Source organism: Neoarius graeffei, chromosome 7 (assembly GCF_027579695.1).
Source record: "Neoarius graeffei isolate fNeoGra1 chromosome 7, fNeoGra1.pri, whole genome shotgun sequence".
NCBI classification, from domain to species: Eukaryota; Metazoa; Chordata; class Actinopteri; order Siluriformes; family Ariidae; genus Neoarius; species Neoarius graeffei.
In genome coordinates, this window is record NC_083575.1 from 8,718,947 (window position 1) to 8,742,543 (window position 23,597).

A 23,597-nucleotide genomic window follows, 5' to 3' on the forward strand; every position below is an offset into this window, starting at 1 on the left:
CGAAGAAGTGTGTGATTGGGCGGGTGGAAGTACGGTATCTGGGCTTCCACGTGGGCAATGGGCAGGTGCGTCCCCAAATTAATAAGACAGCAGCAATTGCGGCCTGCCCGAGGCCCAAGACCAAAAAGGGGGTGAGACAGCTCCTGGGGCTGGCTGGCTACTATCATAGGTTTATACGTAATTATTCGAACGTCACCAGCCCGCTGACTGATCTCACTAAAAAGGGGGCACCAGATCCAGTCCAGTGGACGGAGCAATGCCAGCGGGCTTTCTCTGAGGTAAAGGCTGCACTGTGTGGGGGGCCACTGTTACACTCCCCTGACTTTTCTCTCCCCTTTGTTTTGCAAAAGGACACGTCGGACAGAGGACTGGGGGCTGTTCTGTCCCAGGAGGTGGAGGTGGAGGACCGTCCAGTGCTGTACACCAGCCGGAAGCTGTCGGTACGTGAGGGCAGGTACAGCACCATAGAAAAAGAGTGCCTCGCCATCAAGTGGATGGTCCTTGCCCTCCACTACTGCCTGCTGGGGCACCCTTTCACTCTTTGTTCGGACCACGTGCCCCTGCAGTGGCTCCACCACATGAAGGATGCCAACGCGCGGATCACCCGTTGGTATCTGGCACTCCAGCCATTTAAGTTCGAGATGGTTCACAGGCCGGGGGCGCAGATGGTCGTCGTGGTGGATTTCCTCTTCCGTCGGGGGGGGGAGTCAGCTGCAGGCCAGATGGCTTCCCGGTCTGAGTCAGGCAGTGGGGGTATGTGGCAGCGGGGGCGTGGTCAAGCGTCAGTCTGTGAATAGAGGGCGGAGTCAGGGAAGGTAAGTGGCAGAATCACTGCACCTGACGGGAATTAACCTATGTTTGTGTGTCTTCCCCAGTGACCGCACCATATAAGAGGAGAGGGAGAGCAGAGGAAGGGAGCTCTCTCCCCAACCAGAATGCTTGTGTGTGCGCGTGTGACTGGGAGAGCAAAGTACACTGAAAAGTGCAAATAAAGAGTTTAAAAGAACTCAGTTCTGGCCTGCCGTGCTTCTGTGCTCCACCCCCCTTAACGATTTCTTCATAGTCCATTCAGCTACTCATCTTCAACTTGTTCAGTATCATACTTCATGGAATATATCTGATATACCACTCAACACCAGCCAATATTATTTAAATAAGTCACTCAGATCCGTGATGTATTTCATATGAAAAATGCGAGATTTTCAACATGAGAAGATAAACTTCATATCTTCAAGCCGATGTGTGATTTTATTTTTATTATATAGACACATTCACAAACAAAAAGTCCCCAAATTTATCAAAACAAATCATCAATTTCCTCACAAGTGACATACAGATATTTATGTCATGGTTTTGGTTCTCCATGTCCCGGGTGGATCTCGTATGAAAAATGAGTGGTGTATAACATTCCCACTCACATGTATTAACAGTAAAACATTCACATCCAAATAATATATTTCAATACAAGATGTATGATGGTGGACGCTTCATCGAGGCCATTTTAAAATTTAATGAATGTGCTGTTTATAAGGTGCAAGATGTGCAAGTGCAATGATATAGCATGTTTACATCTTCAACAATGGCCTCTGAAGCCATTGAACATTTAGTATATCCTTAAATCCTTCGTCACATCTTCAGACAACATATATAGGCGTTATTAAAGTGCAATTTCGAGATGTAATACCATGTACGTGGAAACGTCCACACATGAACAGTGAAATTTTGCATTGTAAATCTTTTTTCTTTTTTGGTTATTGTTTTCAAGATAATACAAAGCTGAATAAAGAGACTCGTCATCTCACAAAAAACACTCACTTGTAGCAAACATAGTTTGGTGATAAATTGTTTGAAGGTATGAATTCAAAAATGCTGATCACAATATTATTAGATCAAAATTCCTTGGGGGGTGTAGGGGGTCCAAATCAAAGGCGTACTTAAGAATCATGTATGATTCTCATCATCATCATCATCATCAAGACATTCATTGATGGTCATTTCATTTCATTCCTTATCCCTCTGACTTGCTTCACATCTGCACACCTTCTTGTACTCTCAGATCCTCTTCTTCCATCATCCAGCTCATTTGACGACCATGGGGTTTCGACCCTTCAGTTGTGTAGCCATTCACCACTCGCCTCTGGAACTCCCTTCCACATGACCTTTGTAAAATCAACTTTCAAACCCCGCCTTCAAACACACCTTTTCAGACTTGCCTCTTCTGTCTGCTTTCAGCGCTCATGACTTTTGTGATTTTATTTTATTTTGCATTTTACACCTTGTTGGATCATTGAGGTCTTGTTGCATTGTTCTGACTCTATGTTCGATTTTTACTGTGTTTTCTAAGGTGTCCTTAAGTGCCTTGGATGGCACCCATAAATAAAATGCATCATGATTATATTATTATTATTATTATTAATTCACTTTTCCATTAAACCTCATGGCATGCATTGATGAAATGGGCGCACTTTCCAAATTGGGTCAGAATGCGAAAAAGATGACTCAAAAGCATTCAATTCCCACAGTTACATCCACAGAAAAGCTTTGTAGACAGTTCAGTAAGCATGGATAATGGATGTTTTAGAGGGTACTCATCGCTTGATGGCCTCAAAATATGGACTGAGTCACTGGTGATTTACAAGAAATGGAAAACAGAGCTGGGTTTTGTCAAGTAAATAGTGTTTTGTTAGACACTTTGTATTACTTTCCGAACTCTACTGGAGAATATCAATAGGATGGCAGCTTCAAGAGCTGCATTCATCTCACTCCAGTCAGATAGCAAAGCATTTTGGCGTTTCATTGATCTGTTGTTCATGGATTCATATTTTGAAACTCTAATAGTTTTAAATCTTGTCTCTTTGCAACTTCATGCTGCAAGACGTTGGCCAAGGCAACAGAACAGAAACCTTGTGTTATTGGATGAACATCTGGTTTTGAAGCACAGCATCATGAGTTCTTTTACATTTTGAAAGAAAAACTCATATTTGTCAACATCACTATGCAGATTAAATTCTTTCTAACCATTACAGCTATTTAGCAGACACGACACTCTTACCCAGAGCAATGTACAACATACCCAGAGCTGGTCCAGGGAATTGAACCAGCAACCTTTTGGTCCCAAAGCTACTTCGCTGACCATTAGGCCATGGCTTCCCCCATGGTCATAGTGGCACAATGGTGCACTAGTCTCACAGATTCTAAATGTAGAAGGGAAAAATGGAAAGAAAAAATCAATGGGACTCACTTCACTTCACTGTATAAGAACGAGCACTGCTTGCAGTTGTGAACTTTTTTTGGGGGGAGGGGGATTCTTACCTTCGTGGAAATGAAGTGAGTGTACCATGGGGTTTTTGACCTCTCCATTTGACACCAAGTCCCAGTGAATGTTTTTTCCTCTCTATGTTTAGAACTCTCTCTAGTTTTTTTTTTTCCCCTCGATGATGAATTACTTCTAGTAAATTAAAAATCTGATGTCTTTGTTTTGTTCAGAACAATTTAAACATCTAAAAACGCAACAAAACCTTCCTATACCAAGTAATAACAACTATCTCGGCTGAACGAAGGACGACAAGTGTACCTCCTGTCATGGCAGCATAGTTACCGTTGCTATGGGGTCAGGTGATGGTGCAAAGCCTCTATTCCAGCTTCTCATCCCAAACAATCATCATAAACCCCTTGAGTATTTTTGTTCAATTATTGTGATCATTCCACATGGAAATGAGAGTTGTGCAAAAGGACTTTTCATTTGTGCAAAAAGACTTTTGTGCTAAATGACCGGATACCTGATAATGTACGGTGAGCTAGTTAGCTGGAAACGAATTAGATGACTTGATGTTGACTAGATGCTTCTGGTCTTATTTGTGACCTTTTACCTCTGAGCTGTCACGTTCTCTTTGCAGATCTCAATTATAAAATATTTTCTCATGATTTCAGAAGTAGTTCCCATTTCCCAGTATTTTTACTGGGAATTTATGATACATCTTTGAAATCTTTCAGATTTGCAGGAATATCAGACTGGAAGAGTTCAGGCAGTGTTCCAGCAGTTTGATCCCATTTTATTGCAGTTTAGTGGATTTCCCCGCTCTAATACACCTGAATCAACATATCAGCTTGTTAGCAAGCTGTGAATTTGGTTAAAATGGGTACTTTAGAAAAAGTGGAGAACCACATTGTATAATGGAGCAGAACTAAGGGATCAGGTTTCAGAAAAAAAAAAAACAATAGTAATAAGCCAATGAATCTGAGTGCTCTGATTTGAATTTGGCCAGGCTGTTGTGAAACTCCAACCAGCTGGAATAAATGGTCAGTAGCCTTTTGGCAAAATGAGTTCTACAAAAGAAAGAGTTCTCGTTCAGATGTAATGTCATGTCATGTCAAATGTGCATTACAGTTTTGCAAGGAGTCTTGATCTGATCATTTGTTCTGTCACCCATATAACAAAGAATGGATTAATGGGAGTCTCAAGAGAATATTAAATCTCAATGAATGCAATAAAGCCAAGAAAGTAAATAACCATCCTTGTTGATGCCCTACCAGTTAGTCACAGGGAATAAAGACCAGTTTAAATGCCTGAGAAGAAAAAAAGAACCAAGCGATGAAAAAAAAAATTATATATCTCAGAGCAGGTCAGGAGGAAAATAAATGGCTTTATTATGTGCTGACCTCAGGGATGGAAGAGTGAGCATGAGGCCAGAGGCAGCATCAGTTAAATGCACTTCATTACCCCTCATATAATGCCACCAATTGGAGCCATCAAGTAATAAAGTGCAATTTATTTATTTACTTTTTTCTTTGTTTATTTATTTAGTTTTGAAATTTTCATTTTATTTGTTTGTTTATTCATCCATTACATTTTTATTTCATTTATTGGTGTCAAAACAACCCAGTTTATTTATTTAACTCTGATTTCATCTCATCTCATTATCTCTAGCCGCTTTATCCTGTTCTACAGGGTCGCAGGCAAGCTGGAGCCTATCCCAGCTGACTACGGGCGAAAGGCGGGGTACACCCTGGACAAGTTGCCAGGTCATCACAAGGCTGACACATAGACACAGACAACCATTCACACTCACATTCACACCTACAGTCAATTTAGAGTCACCAGTTAACCTAACCTGCATGTCTTTGGACTGTGGGGGAAACCGGAGCACCCAGAGAAAACCCACGGGGAGAACATGCAAACTCCGCACAGAAAGGCCCTCATCGGCCACGGGGCTCAAACCCGGACCTTCTTGCTGTGAGGCAATAGTGCTAACCACTACACCACCGTGCCGCCCTAAATAATTTGTATTCTTTTAAATTGTTTAAATAAAACTAATAATACATTAAAATTAAATAAAATTAAATGTTGGACTAAGCAATGCAGATTCCGTCCTGGCTGTGGAACGGTGGACCAGCAATTTACCCTGGCGAGGTTGCTGGGGGGTCATGGGAGTATAACCAGCCAGTCTATATGTGTTTTGTAGATTTGGAAAAGGCTTATGACTGTGTCCCCTGGGGACTCTTGTGGGGGGTACTGTGAGAGTATGGGGTATTGGGGCCATTGCTATGAGCCATCCAGTCCTTGTACAACCAAAGTAAGAGCTGTGTCTGAATTTTTGGCACAAAGTCAAACTTGTTTCCAGTGGGTGTTGGACTCTGCCAAGGCTGCCCCTTGTCACAGATCCTGTTTGTGATATTCAAGGATGGGATCTCAAGGCGCAGCCAGGCTGAGGAGGGTGTCCGGTTTGGGAACCTCAGAATTGCATCTCTGCTTTTTGCAGATGATGTGTTTTTTTTTTGGCTTCTTCAGAGTGTGACCTTCAGCAAACACGGGAATGGTTTGCAGCCAAGAGTGAAGCGGCTGGGATGAGAGTCAGCACCTCCCAGTCTGAGGCCATGGTTCTCTGCTGGAAAATGGTGGCGTGCTCTGGGTTGAGAGTGAGTTGCTGCCCCAAGTGAAGGAGTTCAAGTATCTCGGGGTCTTGTTCATGAGTGATGGTAAAATGGAGCATGAGATGGACAGGCAGATTGGGGCGGTGTCATCAGTAATGCGGGCATTGTACTGGTCCATTGTGGTGAAGAGGAAGCTGAGCCGGAAGGCAAAGCTTTTGATTTACCAGTCAATCTACGTTCCAACCCTCACCTATGGTCATGAGCTTTGGGTAGTGACCAAAAGGATGAGATCACGGACACAGGCAGCTGAAATGAGCTTCCTCCGGAGGGTGGCTGGGCTCACCCTCAGAGATAGGGTGAGGAACTCAGACATCCGGAAGGATCTCGGAGTTGAGCCTCTGCTCCTCCACATCGTCAGCTGAGGTGATTCAGGCATCTGATTAAGATACCTCCTGGGCGCCTTCCGTTGGAGGTTTTCCAGGCACGTCCAACTGGGAGGTGCCAGAACATGCTGGAGAGATTATGTATCTCATCTGGCCTGGGAGCGCCTTGGGATCCCCCAGGAGGAACTGGAAAGCATTGCTGGGGAGAGGGACACCTGGAATACCCTGCTTAACCTGCTGCCACCACGATCTGACTTCAGAAAAGTGGAAGAAAATGGATGGATGGAAATCATCAACTAATTCACTGTTATTCAATGATTGTGTTTCCCCCCCCATTCATTTCATATGATAAGAATCTTAATTCAAAACTATTTTCCCTCAGTCATATTACTATTATGTTAACACTCAGGGAAGCCATGGCCTAATGGTTAGAGAAGCAGCTTTGGGACCAAAAGGTTGCTGGTTCAAGTCCCTGGACTCTCTGAAGTGCCCTTGAGCAAGATACCTAACCCCAAACTGCTCCAGCAAGAGTGGTGGCGTACCTTGTGTCTGATTAGTCAAAGAAAAGCTGATGATGTGATCATCAGTTTGGGTGGTGCCCGACAAATGAAAAAAAAAAATTAATACCATTTATTTTATTCATTTATCCTGGTCCAAGCAGTGATTGATCCTGGGATTGCTCTCAGTTCAGGTCAAGACTGCATCCTGAATGAGACACCAGATCATCACAGGACATCCCACGCACACACATCCTATAACCAGCTGACCTTCCAACTCAGAGGAAACCCAGAAGTGTGTCGCGTATCAAGAGAACATGCCATGACTTAACCCCAAACCCTGGAGCTGTAAAAGCACCAAAACTCATCTGCTGCTACACTGAAAACCCTGATCAGACATGATCAGGAGGCATCCAGAGCACAGTATGGGACGTCGAAAGTTTATTTTCCACAAATATTGCTTGTGTAGGAATATGCATAAGATCAGGAAGTGATGTCACTGTTCTGAGTACATATCCAGTTGATGCGAAACATCATTCAAAATACTGTATTAGCAAAGAATCCACAATCCATGTTCTTTTTTATGTTACTTGATTTCACGACAAGATGTCCAAATTAAACTTAGGAGCCTGTTATTGTTCAGTTGTTGGATTGTCCCTCAGGCTCAGAACAAACTTCCTTTCAGAAATTAAAGAGTATCGATTTCCAAAAGACAAAACACAGTGACACTCGGATTGCTGTAGTGTCAAGAGATGACTGGATACACACTAACTACAGGAGCTGGACCACGACACCGATAAAATATCTCATATTACAGACTTAAAATTTGCATGTTGCATCACACAGGTTGTGAAAAAAACACATCACACATTTCTAACCCACATTTAAAACCAGAGGTGAGTACAAGCTGCATGGCTGAGTCCTCAGTTTTGTTGTGCATGAAGTAACTCGCAGAGACGTACACATTTTGTGTTCCTTCCTTCTTAGCAACAAACCATGCGTTTATTGGACAGCATTTTCCATCATATATTCCCTGCCTTTCTGCGAAGAATGGAACTTGTTCATCTGCACGATGATAAACTTTCACCATTTCCTTGGTGTAAACACTTTCCATTGGGTTGCCAGGTCACAGAAATTCACCCCAACTACAACTCAAAAACACCACAAAGACCGGAGACTCAGCCAGGAAAAGGTGGACACACATTTCTTCTTATTCATGGCCTTTGCCTGGGAAACAAGTTAACAAATCACCGCACACTTTTGATTTCCAGTATCTGCAATAGGCGGATAATATAGCCGTTACCGAACCTTTCAAACCTGCTCACATAACAGGAGACCAAGTTTATTACTATGATACAAATAGTCGATTAAATATTATTTTCTTTTTGTCAAAAAATAAAAAAAAAGGTTTGCTCCAGGAGCCTGACCTGAACTCTGTTTTACTGAGCTGAAAAACAAAACCATATTTCGAGCACATTTCTGTGCAAAAGGACAGCAAGCATATGCTCTCCAAATACCGTTGTGTCATTATGATTTTTTAATGAGCTTTTGATTTCAACCCGAACACAAAAACAGATACAAAAATAGGCTATTTTGAGCAGATACAAGCATTATGCTACAACACAAATATATAAATATGTCACTGGCACATCCACTGCTGTCAATCACACTGATGTCCTGCTGATCTTATTTATTTATCCCAAAGCTGTATTAGTTGACGTAGCTTGAGATGCTTGCTGTGCATTAACTACAGTAGCCCTTTCGACCTTCACCTTGCTTCCAGATTTCCTTCATCTGCACTTTGTTCATGGAGTTTGAAGAGGATGACCCACTTTCCAGAAACAGTCAAAGATCCAGAACATCGAGAACAACTCTGCCAATTACTACTGTTCAAACAAGAAGAGTCATTGAGTGTGACAATATACTTGTTCATTACGATGTTCCTGGAGTAACGAACAAGACATCCGCTCAAGCGAAACCACAAGACTTTGACCTACACAGAACTTGAACTTGTCATTTCAGCCATCACCTGTGTTTTGTTAAATGGGTTAACTGAAGAGTCAGTGATTATATCTACCTCTGATGTGCACCCATGGTTTCTAGACATGGTGGGATGGGCAAGCACCAAGGCAACATGCCGCTAAGTGCCACTTTTAATTAGCAGGGAAGGGACCTCAGATGGTTCTTGGGCTATGACAGACCTGTCATTGTTAGCATGAGTAAGCGCTCGAAGCAAGAAGTAAATCCCTGAGAGATGAAGAAAATAATATGGTTGGGAGGGGAGGAAGAAGAGAAAAGACAGAGAAGAGAACCAACTGACTGAGCGCTCCAGAAAGATCATTCTTTTGGCAAATTGAATACGGTATTCCCATCAGTTTAAAGCCACCGAGCCAGAACTTCACTTTATTTCTCTGATTTCCTACCTGCAGTGCTTGTGAGGGCCACTTAAGGTCTCGATAACAAAACACTCGCCATCGTTGAGGCAATAGGCCAAGTCCTTCTCCTGACACGGCTTGAAGTGCTCAGATTTCAAAGGTGGAAGGGTCGGGGCCGCTGCAAGACAAACACAAGGAAACAAAAAACAGGAGGTTAGCAAAGTGTATGAGGTAATCAAGAAGATGTAAAGAAGCAAAGGATGCTGTGAACAAAAAGGGGAAAAAAGGCATTTTTCAACACAAGGGAAGTGATGGGAAATCTTCACACCATCCCACGTGCAGCTCTCAGATAAATAACATTCATAAAACCGATTCCAAACCTATTCTCATGCTTGAAAGACATCCTCCTCCATGAGTCATCCATTGTAGATAATGAAAATCTCAAATTTTGGTTCATTCACTCAACCCTAAACATGTTCACCCCAAAGGAATATTTAGAATATTCCACAAGTCACATGTTGAACAGGAAATTGCATCATCTAAATTTCCTGGAGGTCATGTGAATTTTTTTTTTTGTCACATTTGTTTTTCTTTCTTTCTTTCTTTCTTTCTTTCTTTCTTTCTTTCTTTTCGTTGACATTCTAACACCCCAATTTCCAAAACAATTGAGGGAAAAAAGAAAGAAATTTAAGTCAACTATTCAAATGTTATCATACCTTTAGTATATATGCTAGTTCACCATATTTTGCAAATTTTCTTTTGAAAAAAAAAATCAACCCTATTTTTTTTTCTTTGATGAGGTGTTGTTATAAGTTATAAAGGGTAAATTTAACATGTTAGGTTTTAAGTGGTGGTGGGTTTTTTTCTTTCTTGAATAATATACAAAAGAGCAATGTGTCATGTTTCCAACCACTTCTGTAACCTCTGTGCAGATTTTCCGTCCTCCGAGTTGTAAGGTTTCCCTGGTACGTTGTTCATAAAAACAGAAGGGTCATGGCAAAGTTTTTATTATTTTATACGTGTATAAATATATTTATATACACCCACATTTCATTTCAAGTTTGTTTAAATTGTAATTGTTTTTCTCAATTAAATGTACAGAGAGAAAACCTTTTCCTTTCCTCTCCAGTGAAAAACAAAACAAAATATGGGGGTACAAACATTTGCATCGGGTGTATCTGGAAAGCAATTGGTGCATCCATTCAAGTCCCATTATATTGCACTCTGCTGTAAGCGTTTATCCCAATTTCACAATATTGCATCATCGGGGTTGATTATCTCTCTCAGTATAATTGAATATTTTCTGATTCCAGAACTTCAGTACAATTTAATTAATAAGCAGATTCCATTATTCTTCACTAACAAAGTGTGTTCATGTCAAATGATTGTCCTGGAAAAGAATATTTACCAATTAGGTATCAAATCAAAAGTGAATTACAAAGACTTATTCAGACTGATTTCAATTTCATACACATTTCTTTCAACTAAAATAATGGGGTCTTTGTTTTACCAAATCATTAACTCTTGAATTTTAATAATTGTGTCTCATTTTTATTCATGCATTTACATTATTCATTCATTCATTCACTCATTTTCAGTGCACTTTAGTTCAGGAATCTGGAGTCTATCTCAGGAATACTGGAGTAAGGTGGGAATACACACTGGATGGGACACCGGTCCATCACAGGGCACCACACATACGGTACATTTGCACACAAGACACAAGGGTAATTTATCATCACCAATCCACTGACTGGGGTGCTTTTAGGAGGTCAGAAGAAACAAGAGAACCTTGAGAGTATCCCTCATGGATATGGGAGAACATGAGAACTCCACACATACAGTTGTGGTCAGAAGTTTACATACAGTGACAAGAATGTCATCTTGGATATGAATGTCATGGCAATATTTGGGCTTTGAATGATTTCTTTGAACTGTTTGTTTTCTGTGGCAAAATGATTGCATAACATTTCTTTAATAGAAAAAAAAAACATGAATTTGGTGCACAAGTTAAAATTTATTTTGGGTTTTCTGAAATCAACACAGGGTCAAAAGTATACACACATGGTCAAAAATTTACATACACTCACTTAGATTATTAATTCAGAGGTGCTGAGACTTCCAGAATGTCTCTTATCTTGCCAAGGCCTCTTAACTTCATGTTAGTCATCATGATTGACTACAGCTGGTAGCTTCTCTGTGCCATCATAAAAAAAGGTTTTTTTACAGCACTCATTGGATTGCCCAACACACAGTAAAATAGGAAAGTCCAAGGAGCTCAGTGCAGATCTGAGAAAGAGGATCGTAGATGTACACAACTCAGGAATGTCTCTTAGAGCCATTTCTAAACAACTGCAGATCCCAAGATCAGTTCAAACAATTGTATGTAAGTTACTGGAAGGTGTAGTCACTTTGCCAAGCCACTTTGCTTCAAGAAAACCCAAACTGTCACCCTCAGCTGAAAGGAAATTGGTTCAATGGTCAGGAACAACCTGGGAACCACCATGACACAGCCTGTCCTGTCATGAACTGGAAGCTGATGGATCACTGTCTACAGTTCACTGAGTTTTATATCACCATGGACTAAGAGGCTGCTATCCAATAAATAATAATAAATCCCCTGCTCCAAAATTGATACCTTCAAGCTTAACTAAAGTTTGCAACTGACCACACATACCCCTTTTCCACCAAATCAGTTCCAGGGCTGGTTCAGGGCCAGTGCTGGTGCTGGTTCACAACTCGTTCAACTTGCGAGCCAGCTGAGAATGAGTTTGCTTTTCCATAGCTCACGGTGCTAAGGGAAGCCACGTCATTACGTCGCTGTATACGTCGGTTACGTCGCTACGTTTGCATAAACCTTGGCGCGAATATTGAAGCAAAAACACGGAAGAAGCAGCAGCAGCAACAACAAAAACAACAACAACGACAATAATAATGGATGACTTCGTGTTTGTACAGCTGCTGCTTCTCGTCACTTAAAAATGGCGATCTTTCGCGGTCTTGCTATTAATAATAATAATAATAATAATAATAATAATAAGTTAGATTTATATAGCGCCTTTCAAGAAACCCAAGGACGCTTTACAATATAGACAAGGAAAAAATAAATAAATAAATAATAAAGAAAAAAAAATAAAATAAAATAAAAATAAAAAGTCCACCAAGTAGGGGTCAGGATGTAATTCCCGTGGTGTAGCAGCCACAGTCCCACCAAAAGGCGCATAAAAACGAGTCCCACATCTCCAGCACCGCTGCCAGCAACATCGCTCGAGCACCACGCCATGGATCCACAAAGCAAACACAGAAGCTCCACCACGCAGAGTGCTGGTGTGTCCCAAACCGCCTGCACAGCCACCGCGACACCACCGAGCAACATCGCTCGGAACATCACGCCAAGTGTTAAAGCACAGAGCGCTGGACAACCACGATGTAAAATGAGCAACGAGCTCAATGCAGTCCACAGCTGGGAGCGCAGGCATCGCCCACAGTGAACCAAGGCCTGGAGGGAACCGATGCCCAAAACTGGGTCCAGAGCTACACCACAACCGGCGGACAAAAACACTCAAACAAACATCAAACTACACAAACACACACAAAAAATAAATAAATAAAATGAAAATAGAAAAAGAAAAAAAAAAGCTCTGGTCTTGTCTGGTCTGGTCTGTTGTTGGTCTTAACAACTCCGCCCCCCCTCTGATGTAAGCGGTTCTTTCCTCTGGCCTAGCAGAGAGTTGGTGCTACCCTGGAACCGTTTTTTCTGGCCCAGAGCCAGTTCTTTGTCACTGGAAACAGAAAACCCGGTTCCAAACTAATCACTGGCCCCGAACCAGCCCTGGAACTGCTTTGGTGGAAAAGGGGCAACAGACAAAGAAAAAGCCATCTGGAGGATAGCTGTATGGTCAGATGAGACAAACATTGAGTTGTTTGGTCGCAATGACCACGAGGTACAGAGGAACACTGTACCAGATGGTTGTGGTGGTGGGACCATCATGCTCTGCGGCTGTTTTGCTGCCAGCGGAACTGGTTTGTTGCATGAAGTGGATGGAATAATGAAGGAGGAGGACTACCTCAGAATTCTTCAGTATAAACCATCAGAAACTTGAACACGACTTGGGAGTTACAATAGGACAATGAACCCAAACATGCATCAGAGCTGGTTGTAGAGGGTAAAGCAGGCTAACATTAAGCCTAAAACAAGTCCTGACTTTAACCCTATTGAAAATATATGGACCGTGCTTATAAGTCAAGTCCATGCCAAGGGAAAAAAAAACAAAAACCAAAAAAAAAAAAAATTAATTGAACTCTACCAATTCTACCATGAAGAGTCATCAAATATCCAACCAGAATTCTGCCAGAAGCTTGTTCATGGTAAACAAAAATGTTTGGTCAATCTTGCGAAGAGACATTTTACCCAAATATTAGGTGTGCTGTATGTATATTTTTGACCCTGTGCTGATTTCAGAAAACCCAAAGAAAATTGTGTACCAAATTCTTTTTTTTTTTTAAGATGTAGGCTGTACAATCATTCTGCCACAGAAAAAAAAAACAGTTCAGAGAAATCACTGAAAGCCCAAATACATTCATATCCAAGACGTCATTCATGTCACTGTATTGGCCCTTTTCCCCTACCCTTTTTCAGCTCAGTTCAGCCCGACACGGCTCGCGTTTCGACTACCTCAGAGCAGCACAACTCAGCTCGCTTCAGCCTTACTTAGCACCCAAAATTCGCACGGTTTTGGAGTAGGGCTGAAGCGAGCCAAACCGAGCTGAGTGAGGCTGGGGGCGTGAGCAGACACTCCCCTGTGCACTACCGGTAATTGGTGAGGAGGAGTGTCCTCACATGCCCACACACGCCCCGCGAGCACGCTGGGATCTGTAAACACCGTAAACCCGGAAGAAGAAGAATTACGAATTACGAGAATTATGAAGGCTTATGCGCCTCGCCTCATCTATACGCTCTTGCCAGTATCTGTTGGCGTTGTCGGTGACAACAAGCCACAGCACCAAGACCAGCAACACTAACAACTCCATGTTTATTGTTTACTATCCGGGTCATGAGACTACCGCTTAAAAGCTCACTAATGTCACTGTTTGAGCCGCCTAACGACATCACGTGATGTCCACCCACTTTCACTAACTCCACCCAATGTGTCCACCCACTTCCAGCCAGCACGGTTCAGTGTGGTTGTAGTCGAAATGCAACCCCAACAGCCCCGCTCAGCCCGACTCAGCCCAACTCAGCACGGCACGGCTCAGCCTGACTCAGCCGCGTTGGTAGTGGAAAAGCGGCATCTGTAAACTGATCACAACTGTACCTCTTTTTGGCCAAGAGGCAATGGGTTCCATTTTGGTTTGAGCACCACATTTTGAACCATTCTGGGGTGGGTTTCTCAAATGCATTGTAGCACAAAGGTCATCATTAAATGGTAGAGTGAGCATCACAGTGAACACTCTCTCTCCTAGTTAAGATGCTCTTAGCGTTAAGAGGCTTTGGGGAAACCCAGCCCTGAGCATTTCGACTGAAAATAAATTGGTTCAGAACTTGAAAATTTGGTTCCCAGGTGGAACCAACATATAGCAGAACCACGACATGTATATATGTGTATGTGTATGTGTGTGTGTGTGTGTGTGTGTGTGTCATTAGTCTGGAGTGGAAGCAGAGTGGTAATGGAGAACATAACAGAAAAGCATGTATCTTCAGAAAAAAATGGACTGAAAACAAATATCTGCAATAACAGAATAAAAGCTCGGAGGTAATCGATGCGATCTGCTACCTTGCCACTATTATTTCTTCCCGTTGTGAATTGTGCAATTCCCTCCGTTCATGACTCGTCCATGATTACAACAGTTCCGCTCAAATCTGGTGAAAACATGGCCTGGTTCACTTTGTACCAAGCTTCAAAGAATCCCGAACAGAACCAGTTCAAGAACCCATTCCCTGTTGGTCGAAAAGTCTATACACACAGCATCCCGAGATCAGGATTGGACGGAGGACTCTAGAGCTGTGAAACAGCAATGCTATGCAATGCAAAACACAAAACCTGAAACCTGTTGGATGGGTAAAAGAGAAGCAGATGCCACTTCTGATCCGTTTTTTATACCTTCATCGGAACAACTTTAATTCTTCTCCATCAGGCAGCAATGTAGCTGCTATTAGCCTGGACAGAAGCAACGCTGCGATACAGTGTGTATAACGTGAACACAGCCGGGTGTTTGCTTTGCTGCTGATCCATGACTGCGAGAAGATGGATGGAGTAGAGGGACAATCGCTCTCTCTGGCCTAATGAGATTAATACAGGAAGCAGTCCACTGTTTGGGAATAAGACTCCATCATGATAAATAGGACACACTCCTGCATTCACAAGAGCCTGCATAATATCAGAATGTTGCTATTTTTTACTTTCCTATCGACATGCAGCGCTATGCCTGTCAGCATACTGACCATAAAACATGACGAATGAAATTCTGCTTGTGCGCAAATATATCATGGAGCTACACTTCACGCCATATGAGTGTGTCAGGATATCAGTAAGGTGTATGTACATGAACAACAAAAAAATACTATACTCTATATGTTTTAAAGGAACATGAAAGGATTAATCCAACTGGAGACATGCTGTTATAGGAAAGTAATCAACAACAGGGAAGTGTGATGAAGTGGAGTCACTTGAACCACAGGAACGAAAACTTCCCATATCAGTTCCAGCTTAAAGTGCATATCACGGGTAAATTCATGAGCAAGGTCAGTGTAATTCTCCTATTTTATATTAAACTTTGGTCAAATATCTGTAACATTCTGCATTCTCTGCAATTTTTTTACATTGCGCAATGCCAGAAAAATTCAGTTGAAATCAAGCCATTTGAGGCGAATTGGTCCGCCTCTGAACAAACTTGCCATTTGGATTTCCCGGCAAACATTGATTTTCATGACATCATCTGCGGGACGCCTCCCTCTGAATCCTACATCAGCGCTGGTTTGTTTATGGTTTCTGCAGATTTCTTCAACGTTATCGCGTAATTATTAAAATGGTTAACAGATGTATCGTAGGAGGGTGTAGCAACACCAATCTTGATGGGATTAGTACTCATCGTTTTCCAAAAGACCGGACAACTAGAGAGAAATGGGAGCGCTTGGACTACACAGGCTGTGCACTGAAACCGTGCAAAGCTCACGCGGCCTGCTGGCGCTTCCGCAGATAACGTCACGAATCTGGCTCCAGACTCCCTTGGGATTTTTCCAGACGCGTTTTGTTATTTTATTTTTTTCTGCTGTAGACAGACGGCCTTGTGCAAAATTACCCTTCTGGATGAGTGTGTAAAGGGACATACTTTCATATATAAAAAACACGAAATTGGTCCAGGATATGCACTTTAACCTCTGATTGCGACAAAGCACCAACACTTGAGAATCCTCCCATAAATGTTTTCTGACAGAAATCTTCACCAGTTCAAAGATTTGCAGCTGCAATACTATCACAGCAATACCATTCTAGAAAACTAATCAACGCCTTCTGCCCAATCAGAGTCATGCTTTCATGTTTTCTTTCTTGATTTTGCCATTCTGTCCATACTAAGGTGTCATTTTTGACCAGTTGCATGTATCTGGATCTTCCACACAAAGCACAACACAGACAACAGGATTATGGCTAAGTATAGCTTGCTGAGGCGATTTGAATTCCTTTCATCATTTCTGTTTCCGGTTGAGAGTATGCTGTGCGCATTTTGGCTGCCGCTTCTCACCAGAGCTTTTTATTTTTATTTTTATTTTTCCCCCCTTTGTTTTTCTTTTTGTAATTTTCTGATTTGATGTTTGTTCTTTGTTTCAATGTTCTTTCTTTGAATGTTTTGTCCACTGGTTGTGGAGAAGCTCTGGACTCAGTTTTGGTTGTCGGTTCCCTTCTGGCCTTGGTCCGACATATGTGATGCCTGTGCTCCTCTCTATGGACTGCAGTGAGCTCGTTACTCTTTTTAACATCGGGGTTCTCCAACGCTCTGTGCAGCAGTGCTTCTGTGCTTGGCGTGGTGTTCTGAATGATGTTGCCTGGTGGCATCGCGGTGGCTGTACAGGTTGTTTGGGACATACCAGTGCTCTTTGTGGCGGTGCTTCTGTGCTCGGTTTGCGAATCCATGGCGCGGTGTTCTGAGCGATGTTACGGCGGCTGTGCAGGCGGTGTGGGACATACCTTCGTGCACCTTTTGGTGGGACTGTGGTTAGTTACTCCACTGGAATTACATTCTGACCCTCTCTTGGTAGGGTTTTTTTTTTTTGTAATTGTAAAGTGACCTTGGGTGTGAGAAAGGTGCTACTGTATATAAATTGAAATTATCTCATTCATCTCATTATCTCTAGCCGCTTTATCCTGTTCTACAGGGTCGCAGGAAAGCTGGAGCCTATCCAAGCTGACTACGGGCGAAAGGCGGGGTACACCCTGGACAAGTCGCCAGGTCATCGCAGGGCTGACACATAGACACAGACAACCATTCACACTCACATTCACACCTACGGTCAATTTAGAGTCACCAGTTAACCTAACCTGCATGTCTTTGGACTGTGGGGGAAACCGGAGCACCCGGAGGAAACCCACGTGGACACGGGGAGAACATGCAAACTCCACACAGAAAGGCCCTTGCCGGCCACGGGACTCGAACCTGGACCTTCTTGCTGTGAGGCAACAGCGCTAACCACTACACCACCGTGCCGCCCAATTGAAATTATTATTATTATTATTATTTCCATGAGGGAAGGTGCTGTCTGGGTGGACACTAGGTGAGGTGAGGTTCTACAGTTCCTAAATGAAAGCTGTTGCCTTCTGAAGGCAGCAAAAAGACAACTATAGTCTCAAGGTCCTGATATTGGACAAATTTGAAGGGAAGACCATGTGCAATCCAACAATTCTATTGATCAGACAAGAGCGTTGATAAAAGTCTGAAACGTGATGTATTTCCAATGAGGAATATCAGGACAGTATCTTATGCTGTGTTCACACTTATACCGGTACGATAGTGGTATAACTGTATCGATACAAAGTACACCGGTACAGTTTAGTGCATCCGTCCACACTAGCGAGAAATGTTTGCGGTTTTCTTTCACGGTAGTTGAAATGCGCATGCGCGAAATGTTTCCGTGGTTACCGAGTAACTTCCTTCCGAGAATATGGCGGATGAAACAACGTGTGTGTGCTTTTTGTTGTCAATGTACAGTCTGCATTTCTGGTGGTCATTTATTCAGTCGAATCGTATAAAACGCGCGAGGCAGTTGAGAAAGAAACAAAGAAAATGAATCTCCCTTTCTCCCCTCTCACTTTCTCCCTCTTCCCTTCTCTTCCCCTCCCTTTCTCTCCCTTTTCCCCTCTTCCTCCTTTCTTCCTCCCTCTTTCCCCCTCCCTCTCTCCCCCCTTTCTTTGCTCCATGTAGCTGCACGGTCGTTTTGAGCCATTTTGACGTTTTATTTACAGCTGGAAAGCACGTGCGTATTGTATTGTATGAATAACCTGGAAGACGTAGGAATGGTTCATTGCGCTTGCACATTATACGGTATTTGTATCAATACAGAACCGCTTCATCTGTCCACACTACAGCGAAGCGCTACAGTACCGATACTGTACCGGTACGAAACCCATACATTTGCGGGTTTCGTACTGATACAGTTATACTGCTACAGTACCGGTATAGTTGCTAGTGTGGACAGGTGTTGCGGTACGAAAGTAGTTTCGTGTCGGTACAAAATCCCTAGTGTGGACAGGGTAATAGACACAGACCTGAGCTTCACATTGTTGACATTGTACAAGATGCTTGCTGCGACATCTTGAGCACCAAGCATAAAGAATGCCCATCAAGACATGAAGCTTGAGTTTATTGCTCAAGACGGCCAATAGATTCTCGCCAAGCTCTCATTTATAAACACAACACAACACCCATATTACACAATGCAATTGATCTTCGTCCTCTGAAAAGGCAGTTAAGACATCACTAGCCCTGAGCTGTGCCATGGATCTTAGCTTTTGTGACAGTCCTTCCATCTTTCTTGATTGCTGTAGGCGGAGGAAGGGAAGTGGTGGAGAAGTGGAAGGATGGGATTCCCTTGAGCCTTTTTCCATTGCTGTCCTTCAGAATCAACATTCCTCAAGGAGCCTAGCGGCATAGCCGGTAGACAAGGTCAGCGGGTATCAATCAGCAGTGGAGCGGCAGTAAAGATGACACCAGAAGAGAATGGGGAACGTGGAAGGACGAGGACATGCTCACAGACAGGATTTATGGCACCTGAATATTCTTGGGAACGTCTAATAATTCTATTTAAGTACTTCAAGAGCAGTCCTTTGAGAACTCGGGATGAAACTTAAAATTCATGCTAAGGATGCACACACTGTTGGGGAGTGGGAGGGCAGATACATGCTGATGTTCTTATTTCAATGATCCACGACTTAAAGTTTGAATTGACTTATGAATGGCATGCCTTCTTATACAGACAAAGACATGAACAACAGCAAAGAAAGTGAATGGCCTTTCTGTCCTCAGTGATGTTAATGCTAATACATATTAATGTCAGGCTACATCCACACGACAATGGCAACGAGATTTTTTTTTTTTTAAATATCGCGTCCACATGGGCAACGGATCAGTAAAATATCAGGTACATATGGCAACGCAACACTTGCTGAAAACGATGCAATACACATGCCACACCTCTACGTGTAAGACGGTCCCATCGGAGACACCAGAACAATAGAAGAAGTAGACACATGTGCATAAACCCCTTCTTCTGTAGCATTAGCCAGATAAAGTTTTGATTATTAATCAGTAGCGTAAAACGAAAGACGCAGAAAGAGGAATGAATGGGGGTAGATGGAAGCCGGTACGCCAACATTCTGATATCTTCCAGAATTCTTTAATGGTCCGGAATAAATTGAATGCTACACATTGATGGATTACTTTGTTCTTCTACGCCCTTTTTGAGGAATGTATTGTCGGACTTAAACCAACATCTGAAGAGGTGAGATCGCTCCTTTTTTTCCCTATTTTTGCTGGTGGGATTGTTTTTGTGTTTGGAAAGCAGTGAAAATATTTTGTAAGCGCGTTTCATGAACCAAGTTATAGGATTTGTTGACAACTCGCATCGAGTTCGTTACACTTCTACCCGGCGTGAAGCACTGACAGTCGTGGTTGTGACGTCATCGTAAACAAATCCGTTCTACTCATCCAGACGGCTTCGCAACGGTGCCGTTGCCAGATTTTTCCACTCTGGAACCCGTTCTCAAAAGATTTCGTTTTGGGGCACCCAAAACGCCGGTGCCGTGTGGACGCCAGGCCGAAACGATAAACAATTTTATCAGATTCACCTGAATCCGTTGCCGTGTGGACAGGGCCTCAGTCTACCTTGAGTTTGGAGCCGAGGCCATGCCGAATTCCATTTGTTTGATCAAATTCAGGATGTTTTCTCCGGTTCATTTTTGGTCAGAATAAAACCATGCAGCTACACTATCTCTTTGCATGTAAGTTGGAAAACTCAATGATCTAAACAGTGAATAAGACAGGCTGTCATCATCTCACTCCCTTGGGATGGAGCCGCTTCCAAACTGACATCTCTGTTTCTTAGAGAATGAGATTGCTGAGCAATTTTGTCATTGCGTTTGTTCACAGCTGTAATGGTTCTCCAAAGTTCATGCAAAAATTAATAAGTTTCTCACAAAAGGTTGGCATGGCCTAGTTAATTTTGTTTTGTCTCAGTCCAATAAATGTCAGCCTGACATAACAATATCTGCCTGCATATTGTTTCCCCTCTGTATTATTAACTTTTTAATGAAATATCATGTTCAGTCTTGCACAATATAACCATTAATCTATGGCAACAACTACGTGGTTCCAGAAACTATGTAAATTCCTCATTTCTTGTAATTAACTTGAAACAAACAGCCAGATTTCTGTGATACACTTTTAGGGATGTAATCAACAGACTTTTGTGATAGCTTTGCTATCTTTCAAAAAATATTGCAAAAAACATCCCCTTTTGTCAGGTTCATATCGGAAAAGATCTCGTTCTTTCTGAGAAGAGTCAAACATTCCCCTCACTGAAGGCCATAACTCAAGATCTGTGGGGTTTTAATTAACCCTGTCAGACAAAACATAAAACCAGCTACAAAGATTTTGGATCAGTGATGTGTAGTCTTGAATTTGTTTTTAATTGATGGCTGGGAAAATGTAGGTTGCCATTTTAAATCCACTCAGTTTTAGGGAACAGGGAAAAAAAAAAGGAATTGCATGTTCCAAAAATGGCTCAAAGCTTTTGCTTCACCAATAATCTTACTTTTTTCCTTTATTTTATTACAAGGTCATTGGAAATTTACTGCCTGAAAAAGAAATACAGATTTCATCTTTGAGCTTCACTGACCACACATTGTCAGTAAACTTTACATCAGATTACTGGCCCCGAGGGTTGTTTGTGACAAGATAACTCCTTTGAATCTCAATAGCCAATACTGCATTGTTTTCTTCACAGAAAATTTAAAATCTACAACCAGGAATTGGCCAAGGCTAGAAAGCTTGGTAAGTGTTGCCAACTTAATGACTTTGTCGGAGGATTTGGTAACTTCTTATACTGCTTTAGTGAGTTTATTTCTAAAAGACTGCAAACTAGTGACAAATCCAGTGACTTTTTGAGCAGACATGAGTGACTGTCCTGCATTGGATATAGCTCTCCAGCTTAAATCACAGCTTTCCAGTGAGCAATCACCAACTGCCAATCATTGGTCACCACCATTACTGATGACCAAACAACAATCACCATTGTTGCTCATGATCAATCACTACTCTTCCCAATGACCAGTCACTGGTCACCATCATTACCAACAACCAATCACCTATCACCATTGTCCCCAATGACAAATCACTGGCTACCAATCTTCCCAATGACCAATCAAATGTTCCCAGTAACGAAACACTGATCACCAAGTCAAGTCAAATTTTATTATCCGACTAGGGGGAAATATAGGCTACATCCACACGACAACGGCAACGAGATTTTTTTTTTAAATATCGCGTCCACATGGGAAACGGATCAGTAAAATTTCAGGTACATATGGCAACGCAACGCTTGCTGAAAACGATGCAATACACATGCCACACCTCTACGTGCGCTGTAAGACGGTCCCATCGGAGACACCAGAACAATAGAAGAAGTAGACGCATGCGCATAAACCCCTTCTTCTGTAGCATCAGCCACATAAAGTTCTGATTATTAATCAGTAGCGTAAAACGAAAGACGCAGAAAGAGGAATGAATGGGGGTAGATGGAAGCCAGTATGCCAACATTCTGATATCCTCCAGAATTCTTTAATGGTCCGGAATAAATTGAATGCTACACGTTGATGGATTACTTTGTTCTTCTATGCCCTTTTTGAGGAATGTATTGTCGGACTTAAACCAACATCTGAAGAGGTGAGATCGCGCCTTTTTTTTTCCTATTTTTGCTGGCTGGATTGTTTTTGGTTTTGGAAAGCGCACGGGCGGTGTGCGGTTTGGTGCTGCTTCTGCAGTGTTTGGACTAAAGACTCTGCCCTAAGGGCTATTCTCTCTCTCTCTCTCTCTCTCTCTCTCTCTCACTTTGCACCATTACACAATAAATATTCACAGTGAAAATATTTTGTAAGCGCATTTCATGAACCAAGTTATAGGATTTGTTGACAACTCGCATCGAGTTCGTTACACTTCTACCTGGCGTGAAGCACTGACAGTCATGTGGTTGTGACATCATCGTAAACAAATCCGTTCTACTCATCCAGACGGCTTCGCAACAGCGCCGTTGCCAGATTTTTCCACTCTGGAACCCGTTCTCAAAAGATTTTGTTTTGGGGCACCCAAAACGCCGGTGCCGTGTGGACGCCAGGCCGAAACGATAAACAATTTTATCAGATTCACCTGAATCCGTTGCCTTGTGGACAGGGCCATAGTTGCAGGCAGATGTTAAAATACACATTCAATCTATTCAAAAATACAGCATAAAGGACAGACTCCCCAACAGAACAGAGACATATCAATACAGCACAGTACAATGTAGTACAACGAGAAGACAAAAGATGACTCAAATTCCAACTTACAAAAAACTTAATTCGTGCCGTCAATTGTGCAAATTCACCTGACTAACTGCAGTACAGCCATAATAGTTTTTAAATTGTTTAGTCCTATGGGTTGGAACACGACATCATCTACCTGAAGGTAGAAGCCCAAACACTCTCTGCAGTGGGTGGTCAATACAATCATCTATAGCATGGAACTTCCTTATGACCTGTGATCATAAACATCAGAAAGCTGAGCTTGGTTCTCCCCAACAACTTTACTGGTGACTAACAAGTTGACCAAGCCCGTCTTATTTTATTTTATCTTGCCTTTATTATTTTCAGAAGGTTAATAACCAGTTTAGCTCATGCTAATCTTACACTGGGCCTCCAATCTATCCAGGCTTGGGACCAGCACTAAGT

General features: G+C 42.3%; 1 protein-coding gene across 1 annotated transcript in view; it reads right to left on the bottom strand.

Moving 5' to 3' along the window:
* LOC132889094 (pro-neuregulin-3, membrane-bound isoform) overlaps positions 1–23,597 on the bottom strand; it is an 855,315-nt gene that overhangs the window by 271,478 nt on the left and 560,240 nt on the right. Inside the window, exon 2 of the mRNA XM_060925258.1 lies at positions 9,175–9,304. Coding sequence (XP_060781241.1) covers positions 9,175–9,304 — 130 coding nt within the window. The remainder of the gene's footprint in view (positions 1–9,174; positions 9,305–23,597) is intronic.